Below are 23390 nucleotides of genomic sequence, written 5' to 3'. Positions count from 1 at the left end.
CCCAATCTCTTACCTCCTTTCAGTCTTCATCAGGCATTTTCAAGGGTGGGGGAGACTTTGCTCCCATGGGAGAAAAAATGGATCCTTGGAAGGGAGAGATTTTTTTAATCTTACTTTTTTTTGTATAAAGCAAAGATATATGTACAGTACATAAACAGATATACAGTATATCTGTGGTATTAAAATACTGTGTGATTAAGGAAGAAATGTCTAAAAGGCTCCTGAGGGGGCGATAATGAAAACAGGATTGAGAAACTCTGACCTACACACTTGGGACTTGCCTTGCCTGGTCCAAGGACTGGCCAGAACTGAGGGAGAGTGTAGAGTCCTATCCCAGGGCACTCAAGGTATATCCAGAACTGACCCCCACCTGCTAGCTGGTGTCCCTTCCCCCAAGCTATCCCCTCCTACCCTGTGCCTGAAAGTCCATTGTTCTGTGTCCAGTGTCCTGTGATCTGATCCTGTTCTTACCGAGGCCACAGGTTGGCCCTTCCACTTTCTTCCCCAGGGGCGACCCAGCTCCCAGGGCCGGAAGGAGTCGGAGGCCTCTCAGCTCTATGCTCAGCCTTGGGCTACGGCATAACCCTGGGGCTCCTGGAAGAATCCACGAGGGAAGCCCAACCACAGGAGGCACCCAGGAACCGGGGGTGCCACTGTGGGACAAGGCTTTCTTTATTAGGATGGGGATGGGGTCACAAATAGTCTTACTTAGAGGTGCTCTAGGCAGATGGGGTCACTTAAGGGTGGGACAGGACTGAAGGTCTGTTGTCGGGGGACACAGAGACAGGGGTGAGGGAAGAGGTCATGGGTGGGTGAGACATGGTCTTGGGCAACACAGGTGTTCTGCGGTCTTCATACGTCGAGGGAGTCTCCAGTATCTGGGGCTCCTGCTGGATGCTGGAGCCAATGAAGATCAAGTAGATGATGGCACCTAAGTAGGCACCCAGGGGTGGGGCCACCACTGGCACCCACCACCAGTCCTTGGCGCTGCAGGCAAGAGGCAGAGGCCTGCTTAGGGGGCCGATGCCCAGCATGACACCTGCATCTACCTCAGGCCGAGACAGAGAGTAGGGCCTGAGAGTAGAGGAGAAACCCCACCTTAACCCGGGAGTTGCCCCTGAGCCTGGGGCACCGACCAGCTTCAGCCTGATTCAGGGACAGAGGCGGGTCTGGGGCAGGGTTGACATTCAGTCCAGGAGCAGGGTCTGGAAGAAAGTCAGGACCCACTCTTGCCTCCCCAGGCCACTGGGAGCTCTGCAGGATGCTCCCGGGCCACTCCACCCCTCCACATGTAGGGAACCCACAGAAAACTCACAGGAGTGGGCTGGACTAGGCAGTACCTGAAGACCTGTGTGCCCCAGCCAGCAATGAAGGTGAAGAAGCGTGGAGGCAGGTCCCGGGAGGGGTTGATGGCATATCCTGAGTTCATGCCCATGGACGCTCCAATGATGACAACAAGGATGCCGATCACCAAGGCCTGTGTCCCTTGCAGTGCTGGGTTGTTCCCCTTGTCCGTGATGGCTAAGAGACACAGCTGAAGCATCCCTGTCACTAACACCTGGGGAGCAGACACCGTGGCAGCCACCTGGGGTCCCTAGCCAAGCCATAGGGCCTCAGCAGTGCCCCCAGCCCAAACCCGCTGGCAGAGACATGTCCTGGTACAAGGACAAGTCCCCATCCAGAGTTCTTGTCCTCTTCACCATGAGGGGCTGCCTGCTGGCTCCCTCCTGAGTGGGGGAGGGCTTGAGGAGGGGCACCCACCCTGGACCACTGACCTCATCCAGGAAGCCCCTCCACAAGGTCATGTGGTCAGGAAGGTAGGTGGCAAAAATGTTAGCAGTGGCTGTGGGACCAGTCACTGTCAGCCTTCCCCCCGAGTAGTCGATGATGGCAGCTGTGGAAACACAGATTGAGTATAAACCTGCCCCCAGCCAAACCGCACTGCAGTCTCAGAGATGAGGTTGTAGGATGGAGGGCAGGGAGCAGCTCCAAGACTTTTCTCTCCCAGACATTTTCACAGGCTAGGACACTTGGTTGGATCAGCCCATATTTCAGGGGAGGAGGCTGAGGCCAGAGATGGACAACCCAGGGCGGGACACTCACTGTAGAAGAGGCAGTAGATGGTGGCAGCAGCCAGGAAGGAACCCAGGAACTGACCCAGAACATACACAGGAAACTTCTTCCAGGACATGCGGCCTAGTGCACAGTTGGTGAAGGTCAAGGCCGCGTTCATATGGGCCCCTGCAGGGAGGGTCAAGTGTGTCGGCGTAGAAACAAACACCACTAATCAGTAATACTGAGAGCAACAATAATAACGGCTAGCGTTCGTGCAGCGTACTCACTCCACGAACACGGACCCCGCGAGGCAGGCACCACCATCTCCATTTAGCCATTACGGAAAGTGAGGGATGGAGAGGTTCAATCGCTTGCCTAAGTTGACCCAGCTAGTTAAAAACAAGGGGTCAAGGGGGCTCGTGAAGCGTCTGGGCAGAGGAAAAGGGCTCAGGGTGTTCTCCCTCCACGTGGCCCGTGAGGGCAAGGCGCTGGCTGGCTTGGAGAAGGGGACGGCCGGAAGGGGGCAGGCGGAGCCCGCGGGGGACACCCGGCCGTGCCCGCCAGGCTGGGCCCAGCCCACTCACCGGAGATGTTCCCTGCCATGTGCACTCCCATGGTGACTCCGAAGCCAAAACCCAAGTTGACACCGAGGTAGCTCCCCATCTTGTCTCCTAGAACCATGTGGGCTATGGCGCCGAGACCAAACACCTGTAGGAGAGGGCCTCTGAGGGGGCTGCCCACCCCGAAACCCCAACCTCAGAGCAGCGCTCGGAGCTCAGCTGGGGCCCCGCCCCTCCCGTGCTAGGCCTCCCTGGCGTTGCCCTTGGGGACCCTCTGCCCGCCCCTCTCCTCCAGAGACTTCCCTCCTCATGACCTCTCCCCCCTTGCCCCTGCCAAGGCCTCTCAGACATGACCAGTGAGAGCTGGGTGAGGGCTGTGCAAGGAGCCCGGGTGAGGCAGTGGAGTGAGGGGCTCTTACGGGCATGTCCAGGTCCCTAGACTCCAGGCGCACCTGAAGGTCCTGGAGGAGGCAGGGCTTCCGGGAGGGCAGGGCTGGTGTGGATTCGACCCCTCAGAGCTTCTCACACTTCAGCCTAGCCCGAAGGGAGTTTCTTCAAGGAGTCTCCAAGCCTCACATCTGGACTCTGCCAGGAACCTCCAACCATCAAGAGCCCCACACACTGAGCCCTGGAGCCAGCCTCGTTCCCATTGCCCTCGGGCGTCACTCCTGAACTTCTTGCCCATCCCCAAGCACCAGATCTCAGCAGGTGACACACAGCCCACTGACCCCCTTCACAGGGAGGTTAGAGACCTAAAAGGAGGCCCTCACTCAACAACACCCACCTGCCTCTATATCCACCTTCCCTTCAGCTCTGGCTCCTGCTCCCACCTCTCTCTCCTTCTGCAGAGACCTCCCCCTGGCCTGTATCCTCCACACTCCCCTTGACTGGCTGCCACACACTCGGGTCTCTTCCTTCCTGAAAGTAAAGCCTCCCGCCTCAGGCCGGCCTCCCTGTCCACCTGTGGACTGCTGGACGCCCCCTCCCATGTCAGTCAGGCTCCAGGAAGGACCCGCTGGCTGGCTCCTTTATCCCTTCCCTTGCCCTCCCTCCTCAGCCCGGCTTCTGCTTCCAACTGTCACGGACACCGGCGCTCTGTCCGAGGGCTCCAACCTCCGGATTGCCCAAAGGTCCCTTCAGGCATCGTCTCACTTGACTGTGCTGACTTTCACCCCCTTAAACACACTGTGCTTCTGGAAAGTACCTCCTCTTTGGCTTCCATCCCTCTCCCCTTTCCTTTTCCCTCTGTAGCCTCCCCCGGTCCACAGTTCCTTCCCACATTCTTCTTCCTTCATCTGCCTCATAAAATACAGATGATCCCAGGGTTCTAACCCTGGCCCTTTTCATATCTCACCCCAGTCACTCCTGCGTTTTCTTACCAGGGCTAGAGCTTCAGATATGCCTGATGCACTAATTCCCAAAACCTCCACCTGGGAGCCAGATCCCTATTTCCAGATACCCACTGGAAGTCTCCGGGGTGCTTCACAAGCGTCTCCAGCTCTATTTTGAAAGCTCACCATCTCTCAGAAAGTGTGATCTTCATCCCATGTTCCCCCATCCCAGTTGGCCAAGCCAGAAACTTGGATGTCCTCTCCCTCCTCCCCCACACACAATCAGCTCAGCTTACATTCTCCCAGATCTTACTCAGTCTCCTTCTTGCAGCCAGAGTGACCTAACACAAAAATCTGACCATGTCTGCCTTTTGTTCAAAGGTTCACTGGTTCCCTTCCATTTCTAGGATGAAGTCCAAACTCAGTAAGCCACCTTTTAAGACCCTTGATTTCATGCCTTCTGCCTCTCAGTTTCTTATCTGCTCCAGTGTTCTCTATGTTGAGCACTAGTGTTACTAATAATAGCATTACTACTATTATTAAGAAAAATAACCATTTATTGAACACTTACTATATGACAGCAAGTTCTATCTGTCACCTCCTCTAACCCTTAAACCAACTTATTCATTAGGTACTATTATTCTCCCCATTTGACAGATGGGCAACCAGAGGCTAAGAGATGTTGAGTGGCTTGTCCAAAGTACAAATCTTGCACATGGTAAGCCAGTTTTTGAATGTAAGCAGTCACCTATACCAGTCTCAGAGCAAACAAGCACACTGCTCCCTGCATGCCTTGCTTTCTCATGCCTCTGTGTTTTTGCATATGCCACTCCCTCCCTCTGGAATACCTACCTGATCCTAGATCCTGAAAAACTGACACTCTAAGATCATGTTCAGAGACTTCCCTGGTGGTCCAGTGGTTAAGAATCCACCTTCCAATGCAGGGGACACAGGTTCAATCCCTGGTCGGGCTACTAAGATCCCACATGCTGCGGGGCAACTCAGCCCGCGTGCTCCACAACCACTGAGCCCACATGCCTCAACTAGAGAGCCTGCACACCAGAAACTACAGAGCCCACACGCTCTGGAGCCCATGAGCCACAACTAGAGAGAAGCCCGCGCACCGCAACTAAGACCCGATGCAGCCCCAAAAATTAATTAATTATTAAAAATTAAAAAAAAAAGACCACATTCAGACGGCACCTCCTCTGAAAAGTCTATGTGTTTTGGATATGTTGTCTTTGAGGGACCTCTAGATGTCCAAACTGCTGGAAATCAGAGTCTAGACCCGTGTCATCCAATATGATGGCCATGAGCCACATGTGGCTATTATGTACTTGAAATGTGGCTAGTCCAAATTGAGATCTACTGTATGTATAAGGCACACACCAGATTTCAAAGGCTTAGTAGGAAAAGGAAAATGTAGAAGATCTTATTCATAATTGTATATTGATTACATGCTGAACTGGTAACATTCTGGGTATATGGGTTAAATACAATAACTATTAAAATTAATTTCATCTGTCACTTTTTACCTTTTTAATGTGGCTACTAGAAAATTTTAGATTACATATGTAGCTCATATTGTATTTCCTTTGAACAGTTCTAGAGTTTTTGAAAAAAGAAAACCTGAAGAATTGTGGACACAAGGGCTGCAGTTGAAGCCGTCGGGGAGGATGAAGACCCCCGGGGAGAGGGCGCAGGGTGAGTGGGCAGCTGAGGGCTGAACCTAGGGCCGAACGTCAGCCCTCAGGGGTGGGCGTTAGAAACCCCAGCTGGAGCAGCTGTTGAAATGGAAGAACAAAGAGAATGTGCCCTGGACCCCAGGGAGAAGCAGAGTTTCCCAAGAAGGGTGTGGCCCACACGGTCATGTGCAGACTCCGGGTCAAGCGCGAGAAGGCCTGGAAAGCATCCCTTTGGGTGTGACCATCCAGTGGTCATGAGTAGCGTGGTGAGCACTGTATCATCAGGCCATGGGGTCAGAAGCCAGGCCCCAGAAAGCGTGAGGGGGGTAGGTGGTGAACAGTTGAAAGGACCAGGGTAGGCATGCCTTTGAGAACCTACCTGAGAAGGGAGGGAGAGCGAGTGTGATAAATGAAGGGGGTCACGGGGTGAAGGGAGGGATGTTCTGTGTTCTGCTGTTTTAGGTCGAGAGACCTGAGTGTGTTAAGGTTGAGAAAGGGAGGGGCTGAAGATAAAGGAGAGAGGAAAGGACGAGCAAAGTGTCTGAGTAGCGCTGGGGGCGGGGAGCAAGGCCAGGCCAGGCTGGCAGGCTTGGGGGGTCAGGAGGTGCAGGGGCTGGAGCAGGCATGGAGGGTCTGAAGACCAAGGGTCCCCATTTCCAAGTAGGAGCTCAAAATCATTTACTAAAAATAATGAATGAGTGAATAAACCCCACGTGATCTCCTGTGTCAAGGTTGCCAACTGCCAGCCCCTGGACCTAAGCCGTCCAGCACACGTTTTGTTTGGATAACCTGGTTTTGACACACGCACAGAAGTTTCAGCTTCTCTTGCAAAATCAGAAGTTCCGCAACAGTGGCCCGCATTCTACGTGGCATGGCAACGGTCGGCTGGAGTGGTGGCGGCCACGTCTTCGCATAGGTCCGCACTCTGCCGTTAGCCACCATCCCACCACCCTCAGGTGACTCTCTCTGGCCCCCCACAGCACGAGTTTGCAACCCCTGCCCTACTACTGACAACTACAGCTGGTTTGCCAGGGCTCTGATAGCCCAGCGCCCACCCTCTCTGGTCAGTGAACATGGCCCAGCCTGTCCCGGTCCCTCCAATAGCCACGGGCCCAGCCCGGAGGACAACAGCCCCGGAGGTTACAGAGTGGAACCGAGTGGAACAGTCTGTTTCCCTCATCTTGTCGGCAATAAATGGGGCCCAAGGTCACTCTAGCTTTTCTAAGGAAACCTTTGCGCTGGTGACTCACTGAGCTTCCTATCAACTGAAAAAGCCATCACTTCTTGGCACACAGGCCCGACACCTAAAAACAGCAACAACACAATGTCCTCTGTGAGCATGAATCTCACAAAGTTCTTTTACAAGGGGGTAAACTTCCCTTCGATCTTCACAACAACTGAACGGCAAACGTTTCTGCTCCCAAGGGAAACCGAGGCCTGGAGAGTGGCCTTGAACTACCCAAAGTGAGGGCCTTACCTCAGCTGGGGGACAGTCAGAAATCCACAGCTAAGCTAAGGGACAGAGCATAGCGATGAAGGGTCAAGACGGGGATATTAGACTGGACTGGATTTCATCTTAACGTAAAATGTGACCTTGGACAAGTGACTTTGTCTCACGGAGCCTCAGTCTCCCCACCTGTGAAATGGGGATAATAATAGTACCTCCCTTACAGGGCTGTTGTGAGGATTTGGGAAGATGCTGCACATAAAGGCTTAACATTATAGTGCCTGGTATGCAGTAAGTGCTCAATAATAATCTCAATAAAAGGAAGAAAAATGCAAACGTGGGCAGTGGGCAGGCATGAATGCATGTGGTCAGTGCTTGCTTTCCCTAAGAGCTCTCTGAGGAGGCACCCTCCCGCCTCCACAGTTCCAAGGTTTAACAGCCCTATTGGGGCTGGAATGTCTTGTCATAAATGAATTACTTTGCCCTGGATTAAGGCAAGAGCGGATCTAGATGCTGTCGTCACAACTCAGGAGGGCAGGTAATGGAGGAGGGGGAGACAGCGAGAGGCAGGGAGGGGAGAGCAGCTGAGAGCGCTTGTCAGTTTGACAAGCAACCAACACATATGTCCTATGTGTGTGCTGGGTGTCGGGCTCTTGACCTTCTTCGCACAAGTTGGCCAGCTCGATATTAGTAAAGTTCTGAACAGTTAAGATGCTTATGTAAGATCACAGAGCTAGAAGATAGCAGAGCCGAATTCAAACCCAGCTCCAAAGCCCATGGAGGCCCGATTCAACACACTTAATAATGTCTGAGAAGACAGACTCTGAGCCACAGAGAGACCTGCCCAAGGCCAGCTGGTGACTCAGTGGCAGGATGATCAGGATAAGAACCTCGGTGTCCAGAGTCTCCTGGGCTCTGTGGATCCCACTGTCTCCTACCCCGTGACTCAACACACAGACACTCACACACACACACACACATCCACACTCATCCTCTCTCCCCCACTCCCAGCCCCCTGCCGCCTCTGGCGTGCTCCCGACGCCTTCGCTTCCCTTCCCAGAGGCTAGCCCTTCTTTTCATGGACCTGGGCCTTCATAAGGTGCAAACAAGCATGGCCACAGCTTAAGGGCAGAGACTGGATGGGATAAGTGGCAGGGCCGACGCAGGTGGAGGGACAGGGAGTTTCCAAGAAAACCCACATCCCACTTGCATATGGTTTCTGTCCCATCATCCACTAAAAGAGCCCTCACCAAGGTGCCCCGGGACCTCCAGGTTGCCATACTCTACAAGAAGGCGTCAGCGCTCACTTCTCTGGCCTGTCTGCAGCCTCCCACCCTGCTGACCACTCCCTCCTTGTGGACCCCGCCACTTCTGTAACCTGGTCCCCCCCCTTCTCCTCTCACCCCTCCGGTCACTCCTTCTCAGGCCCCTTTGTGTGCTCCTCTTCATTCTTCAGGCTCTGTCCTCAACTCAGTTTTTTTCTCTTTCTGTACATTCTCACTGGACAGTTTTTATAACCACAATTCATATTCTGATGTAGTCTAACTCTTTACTTCCAGCCCAAGCCACTCTCTATAGTTCCAGACCTCTATAACCAAGCACCCCCGAGATTTCTCCCCGGCACCTCACCTGGTCACATTAACACTGACCTCACGCCTCGCCCTGCGCTGGGCCGCAGGCTCCGCGGAACGGCCCCCTAAGCACTTACCCCACATCTGTTGCTCGCAGGTTCCATCTTCCATAACTCTCTCAGATGTGTGCTTTCTTCTCCATCCCTGGACCGGTCACACCCTCTCTCTATCCTAGGTCATTGCCACAGCCTCTTCAGTTCCCCTCCCTCCAGCTTTGCCCGTTCGGCTTAGGCTCCACACTGCGCCCAGAATTTCCTTCTAAAATCCAAATCTGGCCATATCATTCCGCTGCTTGAAAACCTTCGATGCCTCCCCATTGCCCTCAGGATTGATTCTCAAAGCCTCAATGTCCTCTCCAATCTCTTTGCTCTTCGCTTCCCTTCCCCCCACTTCCAGGCATGCCTCCCGACCCACCCACCCCCAAGCAGCCCAGGATTTCATTCTGCTCCCACGTACCATGAGCCCTTTCTCTCCCAAAAAGACTTGGTGAGAAAGACAGAGCTCTCTCCTTGTTTTCCCATGCTTCTCCCTCAGGCTCGTAGCTCAGATGCCGGGGGATGGACAGTGTGACTCAGGGCCCAGCCGTGGGGAGGGGGTCATGGATTGCCCTTGCTGAGCCCCACCTTCCTGAGGCCCCTTCCGCAGGGCCTGCTCACCCTGTGCCACCCACCCACTCACCATCATGACAAACGTGCTCAGGAACTCGGCCAGGAACTCGCGCACCATCTCCTTCTGCAGTACTGCTTTCATCCTTGTTACCGCAGGCAGTGTGACCATCTTGGACATGCGGGTAGACCTGAAGCAGCAGCCCGAGCCCATGGGCAGAAATGAGATCAGGCGCACTTACAGTCCATCGGGTTTTCAACTCATGGCTGAGTTAATGGGTAACCCAGTGGCCTCTCCACACACCTCCTCTTGCCCAGGGCAGCTGGTACTGCTGGGGTCAGAGGCATGTGAGAGTCCCAGGGATGTGGAGAGGGACTGGGGGTATCCAGATCATGCCCCTTCTTCCTCCTAATGGGGACTGGACCACTGGGAAGGGCGCACTAATGAGGCCAGGTTGCAGAGGGGGCAGCTGGGAAGCCAGTATGCGCCATCTGTGCTGCCAAAGAGCCTCAGGGGAGAAGCAGGTGGGAGAGAGCAGGCAGGAGAGTGGAGCTCAGTTGTCTGTCTGTCTGCCTGTCTGCTGGGGCCAGAGCTCTGGGGACACAGGTAAGGCATCAGGCAGGAGCTGGCAACAGTGAGGCTCTGCAAACAGCACAGGTTGTGACAAAGTCTGCTCCCGGGCTCTAGAAACAGCACCGAGGCCTGAAGCATGCCCCAGGTTCTGCCAGAGACGACGGGGACGGCAGAGTATACCAGGCTCTGAAGCAAGGTCAACACAAATGAGTGAGTGAATGAATGAACAAATGAAAGGGAGGAACAGAGGAAAGGAGGGACTGTGTCTTACTCCCTGGTGTATCCTCATTGTCTTGCACAGTGCCGGGCACATAGTAGGTGTGCAATATACACTGTCGAATGAACGAAAACTGAGAATTCATCTGTTACTCTCCACTGGATCCCCAGAACTTCCCACGGTGCCTGACACATGGTAGAGGCTTGATAAACGTTTGTTTAGTAAGTGCATGATTGGATGGATAGACAGATGAAAAAGGGAGTTAGAGGCTCTATCTTCTGTTGGTGGTGGGGGAATAGGACTTGAGTGTGAGGAAGGAGACGGTGTCTGGAGGCTAAGGAGGAGGAGGAGGGGTGCAGATGCCTCTAAGTGCAGCCTCAGTGCTTGTTCAGACTGGTGACCCTCCCCCACCTCCCACGCTAAGTGACCCTCACCTTCCTCACCCTGCTGGGGTCAGCAACATCACCTGCACCCTTCCTCAGCTTGCTGACTTTCCCCAGCCTCACACCAGCAAAGAGTAAGGACAGGGAGTGAGAAATGTAACCCAGGCATGGATAGAACACCTTCCGCTTTTCTGGCTGAGACCCCATGTTCATTTCTCACCCACCCTAGTCCTTGCTCTCTCCTTACTTCAGGGAAACAAACCCAGGACTGAGCATATGGAGGGGGATGTAGAGTTGCCTGGATGGTCGGTCCACTGGCTCCCATCCAACTGCAGCTCCCATGCAGCATCATATAAGGGTCGCCTTGCCCCTGTGCCTCCTCAGCCCTGAAGAAGAGCCTGAGACAGCAGGAATTCAAGAACAGTCCTGGGAAGGTACCACAGAGGCAGAGGAGAGGCAGACAAAGCAGGAAGTCACAGACACCAAGAGAGCTCTGGAACCCTGGCCCCTTCCTCCTCACCACAAAGCAGGCAGGAAGCAGTAAGTGACAACCACCAAGGAGCCAATGAACCAAAGATTTATTGAATGCCTAGCATGCCTACTATGTTCAGTGACTGTAGTAAAGAACATTGGCATGATCCCTGCTCTTAGGAAGACGAACAATTAACTAAGCAGTTACTTAAAAGTGTAAAGAGTGTTGCCACAAGTGAAGAGTGGGCACTATGGGATTGCAGGGAGGAAGCAGATGACCCAGAGGAGGGAGTAGGAGGCTCTCCCAGAGGAAGGGAAACTTAGGTCGAGAATAGAAGACCGGCCAGATGAAGGAGCATCAAGGGAGGCTGGGGAAAGTTCTGGGCTAATGCTTGGACAAAGGCTTGCAGCTACGACAGTGTGTGGTGTATAGAGGAATTCTATAAGGATGGGCTGCAGAGAGAGAAGGGAGAGTGGCACGAGATGGGCAGAGAGGGGCAGATGGCCTCATGGCCCACGTTAGGGAGTCTGACCTCGCCCCAGAGGGCCGTGGGGTGGAGGATTTAAGCAGAAGCACTGTCTCCTCTTTGGAGGCAGGAATAAGGGAGCAGGAGTAGAGGCGTGGTGAGCAATCAGACAGGCTGAGAGGTGATGGCAGCCTGAGCCAAGAAGGTGCAGTGGCGGTGGTGAGAGGAAGACAGTCAAACTGACAGACTTGGTGTCTTATTAGAGAGGAGAATGGAGAAGGAAGAGTCAGGGATGACCCCAGGCTCTGGCTAGAGCAGCACAATGGCCTGCGTGAGGCACATGAGAGAAGCTGCAGGCTTAGGCTGGAGGATGAGGGGTCCCCTTCTGGGTGTGGTGAGTTTGGGGAGCTCACTAGACAGCTAAGTGGAGGTGACCAGTAAGGAGGATGCTGGTCACGTGGTCTTGTTTAGAGATACCCATTTGGAGGTCATCATATCATAGATGGTCATCTGACCCATGGGCATAGATGAGAGAGCTCAAGGAAGGGTATAGAATGATAAAGGGCATCTAAGAAAACTAGCCTACAAACCAAGAAACTAACAGCCAATGAGGTAATTACCTAAGTAATATGTGCTAACCAAGGAACTAAATATCTAACAACTCACCAACCAACCCTTCGACTCATCAACCTAGCAACTTAACCAACTAACTGATCCTCCTATTAACCAGCTCGTTTAATTATCTAATAAACCAACCAGCTGCAAACTATCCAACTAACCTCAAGCCAACCAATTAACCGGCTAACCAATATTTATCCATTTAACAAATGTTTGTTGAGCAGCTACTTATAAGTCAGGCACAAGGGGTAAAAGTAAAAATCCAGTCTCTGCCCTTGGATGGCTTCATCCAGTGGAGGAGGTGGATAACACCATCAGAGCAAGAAGCCCCCGGGTGGGAGGCAAGGCCTGAAGACACTTGAAGAATGGGCAGGTGGTGGCCTAAAGTGGCTGTGAGGGAGTAGGGATGTGGGAGTGAGGATATCTTTCATATTTTAGCAGATTGGTGGTTAGATGTGAGGCGTGGGGGACAGAATATCAAGGACAAGGCCTTGACTTCTGGCTTGAGCATTGGAGGAGAAGGGGATCCTTGACTGAGCTGAGACCACAGGAAGTGGCGGGAGAGGAGTGGAGAAGGCTGTTTTCAGCTGGGACTGAGCTGCCTGCAGGACCAGTGGGTCTTTGGAAAAAGTGTCTAAAGCCCTATGAGAGTCCTGGGCAGAGACAGCGATGTCATCGGCACAGAGGGGACCCATTCATTCTCTCTATCCAAGAGCACACAAGCAGACCAACATCCATGCTCATGTGGAGCTGACAGGCAGAGATGAAATGTCCTAAGTGGTCATCTGTGTGGTAGAATGTAGTACATCCTACGGGAAAATGTAGAGCAAAGAAAAGGGGGTGGGCAGTGACTGACTAGGGCAGTCAGGGTGAGCTTCACTGAGAAGGTGCATTTGAGCAAAGACAGGGAGGAGGGGGCTTCCCAGGTGGCACAGTGGTTAAGAATCCGCCTACCAATGCAGGGGACACGGGTTCGAGCCCTGGTCCGGGAAGATCCCACATGTCGCGGAGCAACTAAGCCTGTGCGCCACAACTACTGAGCCTGCGCTCTAGAGCCCGTGAGCCACAACCACTGAGCCTCACCTAGAGCCCGTGCTCCGCAACAAGAGAAGCCACCGCAATGAGAAGCCCACGCACTGCGAGGAAGAGTAGCCCCAACTAGAGAAAGCCTGAGCGCAGCAACGAAGACCCAACGAAGCCAATAAATAAATAAATAAATTTATTTAAAAAACAAAAAGGACAGGGAGGAAGGGAGGGAGCGAGCCCTGTGGGGAACTGCGGAAAGAACATTTCAGGCAGGGGGGATGGTCACTGAAGGACTCTGAGCATGTCTGAAGGAAAGGAAAGGAGGGGAGAGTGGGGTGGGGGAAGGTCAGGGAGGAAACGGGCACTAGATAGGCAGGGCCTTGGCCATTGCAAGGACTTTGGCTTTTATTTCACCCCAAAGAGACCTGAGCCTGAGCGGGTGAGAGGTAGTGAGTTCAGTTCAATTGAGCACAACCTACACAGGGGCAGCTGGAACCCACTGCCCAACCCCTTGACCCTCATCTGGGTCTTTCTGAGCCTCCCCTCAGCCCAGCGCCCAGCCCATGCTTGGCTATGGGCACAGGTGGGAGAGACCCTTCTTCTGGGCCCCATGGGCTGGTACGGGGTGGGAAGGAAGGAGTCTGGGAGGATCAGCTACCATGAGGGAGAGGCTGAGAGAGGGGCAGGGAGGGCCCTGGGGGTGTGCTGGGTGCAGGACGGGAGGGCTGGGGTAGGGGAACGGGTGGGATGCTTACCGCTTCTTCCTGTCGGCCTGAGTCATGTTCTGTCTTTGAGATTTTTAGGTGCTGTGGAGCCAGAGAGAGGTCACTAGGGCTGGGGGCTCAGAACTTCGCCCCTCGTTCCCATCAGACCTCAGCTCCCCCAGGGGAGAAGCCACAGGGACAGCTCCTGCCAGGGCCAACCCCTCAACCCAGCCGAGCTGGCAGGGAGGGAGAAGGAGGGGTCGGTGTCTTCAGCCAATGGGGAGTGGCACTGAAGCCCCACCCCCTCACCCCTGCTGGCCCCCGGACTCGTGGCCCCCCTGACTCGTGGCCCCCGGACCAGGCCCTGCGGAGGTCCTCCTGACCTTCCCAAGTCTGCAGCCCAGCTTTGGACAGTGGAGATGCCCACAGCCTCCCCCCAGCAGCTCCACCCTCACATATGCGGGTATTATTGTCTTCAGTCTAACCTCAAGCTCTCTTGCTGCTGACTTAAACTGTGACTTTCCAGGGCCTTGTCTGCCTCCCCTTGCACACACAAACACTCACACACACACACACACACACACACTCACACACACACACACACTCACACACACACAGGATGAGGTCCTGAAAGTTCATTTAGTCCTAACCCCCACCTCAGAATGAAATCTACCCTCTCACCTTTCCTGAAAATTCCCCCTTTTAATCCCCATTTTCCTCACAAATGACAGCACAAAGGTAACCCTGGAGTTTCCCCATCCTGCATGCTCCCTCGTTCTCTAGCCCGCTTCCCTCTAACTGCAGCCTAAGTTCACATCCCTAGCCCTGATGGCAGAAACCCTCTAGCCCCAGCCTCTCAGGAGGGGACTCCAAAGGGAGGAACCACTCCAGCAAAGCCAGAAATCCACCCATTACTCTGATCTGCATCCCTTCTGCTTTGGTCCCGTGTCGCCAGTCTCTACTCGCCCCCCCACTCCCACCCCCCCAGGCTCTGCTGGCCTCCCAGCCCCACACACCCTCCCAGTCTCTGCTGCACCACTGGGCCTCCCAGCAGTCAGTTTACAGATAAGGAAACCGAAGCCCAGAGAGGAAGTGTGATGCGCCCATATGACACAGCAACACAGGACTAAACCAGAACGGATATCCAGGCCTTCAACTCCCAGCTGGGGTTCCTTCCCCAGACAGTCCCACGGTCACCTCCTCCCCATGTGGTCCCCAGGAGTGGCACTCCCAGGCCTGGGTCCCAGGGGAGGCCCCCTGTCCCAGCCCTGCCTGGAACCCGACTCACTCTGCCGAAGTGCCTTATGCGTCCCAGCGTCTGCCTTGGGGGCCTCTCAGTTACAGCAGGTCTTGAACTTGTTCCTCCGTGACTGTCTCAGGCTCTGGCTGCAGCCCCTGCGAGGGCTCCGCTGTCCCTGCGTCCCCAGGCTAGAGCCCGCCTCTTGGCCCTCCTCGGGGTGGCCCAAGCACTGCTCTGCTCTGCTGCTCCAGGGAAGAGGTCAGTGGGGCAGGGGTTTGGCCCCTGTCACTTGAGCCAAGTCCAGATGCACTGCCCAAAATAACATCCGTTCTCCTGCCAGCAGCGCCACGGAGACCAGGTTCTGAGGCAGCCTTTGTGAGGTCAGAGGTGGAGCTCGGGGTGGGCGCTCTGGGCCTCATGGTGCCAGAGGAAGGGCCTGTGCTCCAAGCCAAGGGTCCAGCCCAGAGCCAAAGGAAGCCCTCCCAGGGCCCCAGACCTGGGGGAGGCTCCAGAGGCTCCTGAGTGCCCCCGCGGTGGTCAGAACTGCACAGAAAGGGGATTGGAGGTGGAAAAGTCTGGAGATCAACAGCCAGGTGGAAGGGTTGGGGAGAAGACCCTAGGTCAGACCTAAGGGAGCGCCCATCCCGAAGGAAGAAGGGGAGACTCACGCCCTGGACTCAGGGGCCTCCCAGTCTGAGGGGAAGGAAGAGACATCAGCCATATTTGCAGGAAAACCTCAGTCTAAGAGGGGAGGTAGAAAGCCAGGCCTGGTTCTCTGGAGGTTCTTAGTCTGTTGGGGAGGAGACAGAGCCTGGGCCTCATCCTCTGGGAGCCCCCGTCTGAGTGGGGGAAGGGGAACCCTAGGCCCCGCCCGCAGGAAGACGCCTCCCTTGGAAACAGCAAGCAAGGCCTCTGGGAAGGAGCCAAGCTGGACCAGAAAGTAAGGCTGCAGATGGGGTGACCAAGGAGGGGTCAGGAGCAAACCAGAGCACCAGCTGCCATCTGAGAGGACTTCTGGAGCCAGGGAATGGCTGAGCCTCCAAAGATGGGCCAGTTTGGGATTTGAGCAGGTGACCTGGTGCTGAGAAACAAGGGAGGGGTTGCTGGTCTGCAGACTGTAAGGAGACCCACCAGGTGGAGTAGTGGATGGTGGGCAGTGGGTCCAGAAGCTTCTGAGGCCTGCAGCCCCTCTTTGTGGAGAGGTGGTATAGGATCTGGCTGCAAAGCCAGCTCTGGTAATAGAACTGTCCTCCAGAGGGTGCCAATAGACCGGGTCAGGTCTGGAACTTGCATTGCCCAGGTTCCCACCCCTACTTGCCCGGGTCCCCAAGCCTACTTACGCAGCAGGTCCCTCTGTAAGGAGAGACAGAGGTAGGCTGCCCAGTCAGAGACAATCCTGAAGGAATGAACTCTTCCACTGCAGCACCTTGGCTGAGGCTCTGCCCCTCACTCCCCTCTGCAGACTCGAAGAGGGCTCAGGACGCTGAGTGCTTCTCCAGGGAGGTAGGGATGTACCCCTGGTAGTGAGAGGCACCTGCCTTTATTCCTTTCCTTTGTGTGCTGTTGAGGCCACGGCGAGGTAAGAGTCAAAAGTGAAGCTGTGGTCTTGGATGTGGTCAGAACTTGAGCAGAGCTGGACTGGGCTGGGATCAGGCTGGTGACGGAGGGAAATGGGATCCATGTTGGAGTCAGGGATCCAGCCCCGGACTCATTTACTGGGCTGTATGCTGAGGACCCAGAGGTAGAGCAGACACCCTCCTGCCTGTGTCTTGGGACAGACAGATAAACGGCAGGTGGTTCCCACAGAAAGGGGCGGGGAAAAGGTGCGAAAGCGGCGTGGGAGCGCAGGTGATGTCCTAGCATTGCCCATTTTTAAGCAAGAAGAGTCAAGTTTGCCTCCAGATAATGAGAATAAAATCCTCCCTTTTCAATACGTGCTTTGTGCTGCCACCTCCCCAGCATTGAAACTCCATGATGAAACCCTGACATATCTCAATCAAGGCCAGTCTTATGAAATCCGAATGCTAAACAATAGGAAACTTGGAGAACTTCCAGAAATTAATGGCAAGTTGGTGAAGAGTATATTCCGTGTCGTGTTCCATGACAGACGGCTACAATACACTGAACATCAGCAGCTGGAGGGCTGGAGGTGGAACCGACCTGGAGATAGAATTCTTGACATAGATATCCCAATGTCTGTGGGTATAATCGATCCTAGGGCTAATCCAAACCAACTAAATACAGTGGAGTTCCTGTGGGACCCTGCAAAGAGGACATCTGTGTTTATTCAGGTGCATTGTATTAGCACAGAGTTCACTATGAGGAAACATGGTGGAGAGAAGGGAGTGCCATTTCGAGTACAAATCAGGACCTTCAAGGAGAATGAGAACGGGGAATATACTGAGCACTTACACTCAGCCAGCTGCCAGATCAAAGTCCTCAAGCCCAAAGGTGCAGACAGAAAACAAAAAACAGACAGGGAGAAAATGGAGAAACGAACGCCTCATGAGAAGGAGAAATATCAACCTTCCCATGAGACAACTATACTCACAGAGTGTTCTCCATGGCCTGAGATCACGTATGTCCATAATTCCCCATCACCTGGCTTCAGCAGTTCCCATAGCAGTCTTTCTCTTGGGGAAGCAAATGGTTCACCAAATCACCAGCCAGAGCCACCCCCTCCAGTCACAGACAACCTCTTGCCGACAACCACACCTCAGGAGGCTCAGCAGTGGTTGCATCGAAACCGTTTTTCCACATTCACGAGGCTTTTTACAAATTTCTCAGGAGCAGATTTATTGAAACTAACTAGAGATGATGTGATTCAAATCTGTGGCCCTGCAGATGGAATCAGGCTTTTTTTTTTTTTTTAAATTTATTTATTTATTTATGGCTGTGTTGGGTCTTCGTTTCTGTGCGGGGGCTTTCTCTAGTTGCAGCAAGTGGGGGCCACTCTTCATCGCGGTGCGCGGGCCTCTCACTATCGCGGCCTCTCTTGTTGCGGAGCACAGGCTCCAGACGCGCAGGCTCAGTAGTTGTGGCTCATGGGCCTAGTTGCTCCGCGGCATGTGGGATCCTCCCAGACCAGGGCTCGAACCCGTGTCCCCTGCATTAGCAGGCAGATTCTCAACCACTGTGCCACCAGGGAAGCCCAGAATCAGGCTTTTTAATGTATTTAAAGGCCGGATGGTGCGCCCAAAGCTAACCATTTGTGTTTGTCAGGAGTCCTTGCAGCTGAGGAAGCAGCAACAGCAGCAGAAGCATGAGGGTGGAGACTCACATGGTACTTTCTTCGTTTACCGTGCCATCTGCCTAGAAGAACTGACAGCTGTTGAACGGACAGAAAAAATTGCTCGGCTTTTCAGCATTTCCCCTTGCCAGATCAGCCAGATCTACAAGCAGGGGCCCACAGGAATCCATGTGCTCTTTAGTGATGAGATGATACAGAACTTTCAGGAAGAAGCCTGTTTTATTCTGGACACAATGAAAGAACCCAGTGATAGCCATCATAGCATACTGAAGTAGATGTGGGGCATTCCATCCTCAGTGGCTGCTGCTGCTTTCACCTATTGGGAACTCCCCTCTTGAAGGGGGTCGCAAATGGAGCTTTGAAGGGCTGCAGGAACCTGACCCATCTGACTGTGTGTGGGCGGGTCCAGGCCTTGGAGGCAGAATCCCAGGCGTCTGTGTTGGCCCAAGCTCTTAGGGCACCCACAGATTACTGCCCAACATGCGTTTCTGCAGCTATTTCTTATTTAAAATTTCTGGACCCTATTTTTGCTGAATATCAATAGAAACTCCACCTCATTTAGGGTGTGCGTAGGGCATAATGACGATGAGAATTGTGTGATGTTTAATGGAAAAGATGTTAAATTAAATTTTGTGATATGGAGCCATGTAATTTTTTTTTCTAACAGAAAAGCAAACATCTATATTCATAAGACTAGATCCTCAACCTTTTTTTGCCTCTGAAAACCTCATTAAAGAGAAATACGGAGAAAGAAGAAAATTCTTCTTTGGATTCCCCTGTAATTCTATGACTAATAGGAATTTTAGGCAACATTGATTGCACATTTAGTTGTGTCAGGCAGTGTGATAAATTCTTTAAATGGATTATCTTGTTTAAATCCTCTTAATAGCCCTATATGAAGTAGGTAATAATGATCCCTAACTGAAGATGAGGAAATGGAGACATAGAGTGACCGACGAGCTTGCTGAGTAACAGGAAGCTAGCAGCTAGTGACACTGAAATGCAAACCCAGGCCGTCTGGCTCTTATTAACTGCCATCCGTGACTGCCACCCTTGCAGTCCTCTGTGCTTGCCATCGTTTCTTACTGTGGCTCTTCTGGTGAATTGGATGTAACACTGAGTGAGAACTGAGGAATTAACACCGAAAAGGACAAACCACACCTAAATAATGATGAACAAATCAAGACCTACAAAAAAATGAAAACATAGACACTTTCAAAGCATCATCAGTTATCAGATTCACAGAATTTGAGGTGGTGAAAACTAGGGATTATCTGTAACTCCCCAAATTCACTGTTCTTGAAGGAACTTCTCAAACTATCTATTAATGAGTTAGACTAACCTCTGCTTTCTCTTTCCCCTCTCTGCATCTTCTCTTGGTATAGAAAGTTCTTTTACTCATGTAGTGTTCTTTTATATAAGCTTTACAAGAAATTCATTCCCATCCTGTTTGCATTCTTACCATATACTTTAGTTCTTCCTGATTGTGATTGTGTGCTCTTGTGTGTGTGCATGTGTAAGACTATGGGTCTTTTTTCACATGTAAAGTTTTATCCAGAAATCCCTCTACATGTTATGCTGAGGTGAAAAATGATAATGTCCAAAAGATTCTGTATTGGATTTGGATCTGTGTGTGTGTATTTTTAAAGCATTTGATAACGTTTTTATACAGAGATTTTCGTTCATTAAAATCAACCTTCAAAAAAAAAAAAAAAAGGCAGGTGACTTAGGATACACTGTGTTAAGGTAGAGGGGATACAGGAACAGCTAAGCCAGCCTGGAGGTGGGCAAGAATCTTCCAGAAGAGATGAGATGGGCACTGAGTCCTCTAAAATGAGAGAGGGAGGATGGGGTGGTAGTGGTTTTTTTGTTCTGTTTTGCTTTGTTTTTTATTTATTTTATTTTTGGCTGCGTTGGGTCTTCGTTGCTGCACGCGGGCTTTTCTTTGGTTGCGGAGAGAGGGGACTACTCTGTTGCAGTGCGCAGGCTTCTCATTGCAGTGGCTTCTCTTGTTGCAGAGCACGGGCTCTAGGCACGTGGGCTTCAGTAGTTGTGGCATGCAGGCTCAGTAGTTGTAGTGCACGGGCTTAGTTGCTCTGCGGCATGTGGGATCTTCCAGGGCCAGGGCTCAAACCCGTGTCCCCAGCATTGGCAGGCGGATTCTTAACCACTGAGCCACCAGGGAAGCCCCGGTAGTGGTTATTTTAAGTCATTTGAAGCCCAGTGGGATTGTGAGAAAACCTAATATGTTCTGGGAACTGTCAGTGGTTTGCAGAGGGCTGGAGAAATGGGCAGGGACAGGCCATGAAGAGCTTTGTCTGCCAGGACACAGAGGCAGAATTTATACCAAGGGCCTGAGGAGCCCTTGAAAGGTGCTAAGCAAAAAGAAGAGTGAAGTAGTCAGTCTGGGGTCCTTGAGGCCTCAGAGCATCCAGCAGGCGGGGCATGATTGGGCCCAGGCTCAGGCTGGAGAAAGAGAACGGATGTCAGCCTCCGGGCATCTGCCACAGGATTCGATGGGATCGCCAGGAAGCACGAGGGTGTGGGGCAAGGGATGGGGCCAGGATTCTGGGGACAGGAGGGGGACTGAGAAGGAGCAGGTGAGGAGGGAGATAGAAACCCAGACACCAGGCTGCCAAGAGGACACTGGAAGCTCGGGGAGGCCGTGGCCCCAGAGGTGCGTGCTGAGGTGCCAGCCTTGGTGAACTGGCGGGATGGAGGACGGTCACAGCGCTGAAGAAGTGGAGGCTGAGGTGGCAGAAAGTTCAACCGTGGAGAGAAGACAGGCAGCAAAAGGGTCTGCGAGGCTGGGCACTAGGGTCAGAGGTGGGTCTAGACAGAGCCTGGGGGGATCTCCAGGGCCAATGGGGATGGTGCAGGCAGACAGGGAATACCCGGGGTCCTGTCTGCTCAGGGTGGGCTCTGAGTAGGGCCACCAAATAAAACAGAAGATGCTCAGTTTTGAATTTGAATTTCAGAGAAACAATATATGCAATATTTGGGACATACTTATGCTAAAAAATTACCCATTGTTTACAAACAAAAAAGAAAAAACAAACAAAAAATTACCCATAGTTTCTCTGAAATTCAAATTTAACCAAGTATTCTAGCTCTGGCTTCAGTGAAGACCCCGCCAGATGCCTTGCACATTTACCTGGGTTTGAGTCCCAGCTGGGCATCAGATTCACTGCCCAACCCTGGCTCAGTCCCTGCCCCTGAGCCTCTGTTTCCCTACCTGTGAAATGGGGCTGGAGGGTATGCAGTCCTCTCACCCCACTACTTTTGGCATCCAGAAAGGATCCAGGAAAAGGTTTACAAAGGCAGCAGCAGACCATTAACTCAAAAACTAATTTGGTTAAAATGATAAATCAGTTGAAATGATTTGGTAATATTAGTGTGCTACAGGGCAATTTTTGCAGACTCTGATGTATCTTTAGGCATTTGGTCCCTCTTTCAGAAGTCATTCAGTTTTCTTATTTTAATTTTGCCTGCAATACACTACTTTTGCTAGTAAATAGGTTGGAAATAACCCAGTGCTCATCAACCTCCCCTTTCTTACTCACTACACTAAATATCTTTTAATGTGATCTAGTGATTGGGGACATTAATGTTCAACCTAACTGAAAATTTAAATGTTTATGAACGCATAGCCAAACAAGTCAAGCAGGTATAATTGTCCATCATTGGAGTGGAAAGTTTTAAAAAATGGAAAAAAAATCTCAGCTTCTTTTCTTTTAATTCTTCCATTACCTAAAATAGAAATAAGCGAAAAGAGCATTTTCCCTCCATGACAACAACTACAAAAATTCTGGTAGGTGTCTTTCTAATCCTTTTTTTTATGTATACACATACACACATTCTCCTCCCCTGCCCCGCACTTTGTCAACAATAAGTAGAATGAAACTTATATAAAGTTTTGTAAAGTACATTTTTCACTCAAACATTAAGAATATCTTTTCCATGCCAGTAGGTCCACATCCATGTCATATATGTGGCTGTACAGCACAGAATTGTCTCCAATTTTAAATGTATCCAACTCTTTTCTATTATGAATAGCATGGGGCAGACACAGTTGTCTGAAACCCGGTTAGGAATAAAAATGCAAATAGAAATTTTTAAAAAATCAGAATAAAGAAAAATGCCCAGATACACTGAAACTTCTCTGAACTTCCCTCAAATGCCCCCCAAAGTATCAATGTGTAAAAAATGAAGCATTTCAACTATTTATTTCCACTAACATGCCAGTTGATTAACTTATTTATCATGTAAACTGGCTTTCAATCAAATTGTTTTCCACTTGGGATTTTCCAGACTTTTTTTTTTTTAAGAACTTTTTTTTTTGGCCGTGCCACGCAACATACGGGATCTTAGTTCCCCGACCAGGGATCGAACCCATGCCCCCTGCAGTGGAAGCACGGAGCCACAGAGTCCATGTAACTCAGGCACTGTGGTATCAATCAGTAAGAAATGAGCAGCTCTGGTTGAAGGAGCAGGGAGCGGGGTGGGAGAGCAGTGCTTGTACCTCAACAAACCCTGGTCTCTCTGAAATCACCTGACGCCTTGAAAATTCTCAGACTGCTCAAAAAAGAAAAGACCCTTAATCCTCACCCAGGTAAGTGTCCCCTTTCAAACTCAAGTAGGGAAACTGAGATTCAGAGCAAGGTAGCAACTTACCCAAGATCACCCAGAACTAGAACATCCAGATCTGCCCAGGAGGCCAGGGACCCAAGCTAGGAGAACTGGGGGCTAGGTGGCTGGGCTGGCAAGGGCTGGGGGCACAGGCAGGACCCAGCATGGTCTTTAACCCTGACATTCTCCAATGACCAGACCCTCCCCCGAGCCCAGGCTCTCATCCTTCCTTCTCAGAGTCATACGTGGGCCTCCAGGAAAGAGTGGACAGAGGCTGAGGCAGACAGGGTCAGGAGGCACCACCACTTGCCCAAGGACAAACATCCTATAAGTCATGGAACCAGAATTCAAACCCCGCCTGCTCCGCTCTAAAGTCCTCATCAGGCTACATAATTTGGCATCAGAAACCAGGCATAGAGCTCAGGCCTGTCACTTTTTAGTATGAGCTGGAGCTATCAGGGAAGGTTTCCTAGAGGAGGGGGTCTCATTGACAGAAG

The 23390-nt window shown here is 52.1% G+C and overlaps 2 protein-coding genes across 3 annotated transcripts; one reads left to right on the top strand and one right to left on the bottom strand.

Annotated features, from left to right (window-relative positions):
- Positions 1-654: 654 nt before the first annotated feature.
- On the bottom strand, positions 655-15358 carry AQP7 (aquaporin 7). 2 transcript variants are annotated; one of them, XM_059926350.1, is made up of 8 exons: positions 15063-15358; positions 13826-13876; positions 9388-9505; positions 2640-2763; positions 2104-2196; positions 1776-1894; positions 1341-1558; positions 655-987 (listed from the first exon to the last, which is right to left on the bottom strand). In XM_059926350.1, exons 2-8 carry the CDS (start codon positions 13849-13851, stop codon positions 738-740), a joined length of 948 nt encoding a protein of 315 aa, XP_059782333.1. In that variant the 5' UTR covers positions 13852-13876; positions 15063-15358; the 3' UTR covers positions 655-737. The 2 variants fall into 2 exon arrangements, with proteins under 2 accessions (XP_059782333.1, XP_059782332.1); XM_059926349.1 differs by having other exon boundaries at positions 2104-2241; positions 15063-15357.
- A 1060-nt stretch (positions 15359-16418) lies between these two features.
- Positions 16419-18730, top strand: LOC132368051 (alpha-globin transcription factor CP2-like). Its single transcript, XM_059926664.1, has 3 exons — positions 16419-16517; positions 16793-17868; positions 18176-18730. Exons 1-3 carry the CDS (start codon positions 16419-16421, stop codon positions 18537-18539), a joined length of 1539 nt encoding a protein of 512 aa, XP_059782647.1. The 3' UTR covers positions 18540-18730.
- Positions 18731-23390: the final 4660 nt, after the last annotated feature.

The sequence above is a fragment of the Balaenoptera ricei genome, chromosome 6, assembly GCF_028023285.1.
Source record: "Balaenoptera ricei isolate mBalRic1 chromosome 6, mBalRic1.hap2, whole genome shotgun sequence".
NCBI lineage: Eukaryota > Metazoa > Chordata > Mammalia > Artiodactyla > Balaenopteridae > Balaenoptera > Balaenoptera ricei.
The sequence above is the reverse complement of the archived record's forward strand: the minus strand, read 5'-3'. Positions and strand labels throughout refer to the sequence as shown.

Coding starts and splice junctions, on each gene's coding strand:
- AQP7 (XM_059926349.1), bottom strand. CDS start 13,851: ATGACTCAGGCCGACAGGAAGAAGCG. Junction 2,242..2,639: donor CATGGCAGGGAACATCTCCG/GTGAGTGGGCTG, acceptor CCCTCCCTGCAG/GGGCCCATATGAACGCGGCC. Junction 988..1,340: donor TGGGGCACACAGGTCTTCAG/GTACTGCCTAGT, acceptor TCTTGCCTGCAG/CGCCAAGGACTGGTGGTGGG.
- LOC132368051 (XM_059926664.1), top strand. CDS start 16,419: ATGAACTCTTCCACTGCAGCACCTTGGCTGAGGCTCTGCCCCTCACTC. Junction 16,518..16,792: donor CTGAGTGCTTCTCCAGGGAG/GTAGGGATGTAC, acceptor GTCTTGGGACAG/ACAGATAAACGGCAGGTGGT. Junction 17,869..18,175: donor GGCCCTGCAGATGGAATCAG/GCTTTTTTTTTT, acceptor GCCCAGAATCAG/GCTTTTTAATGTATTTAAAG.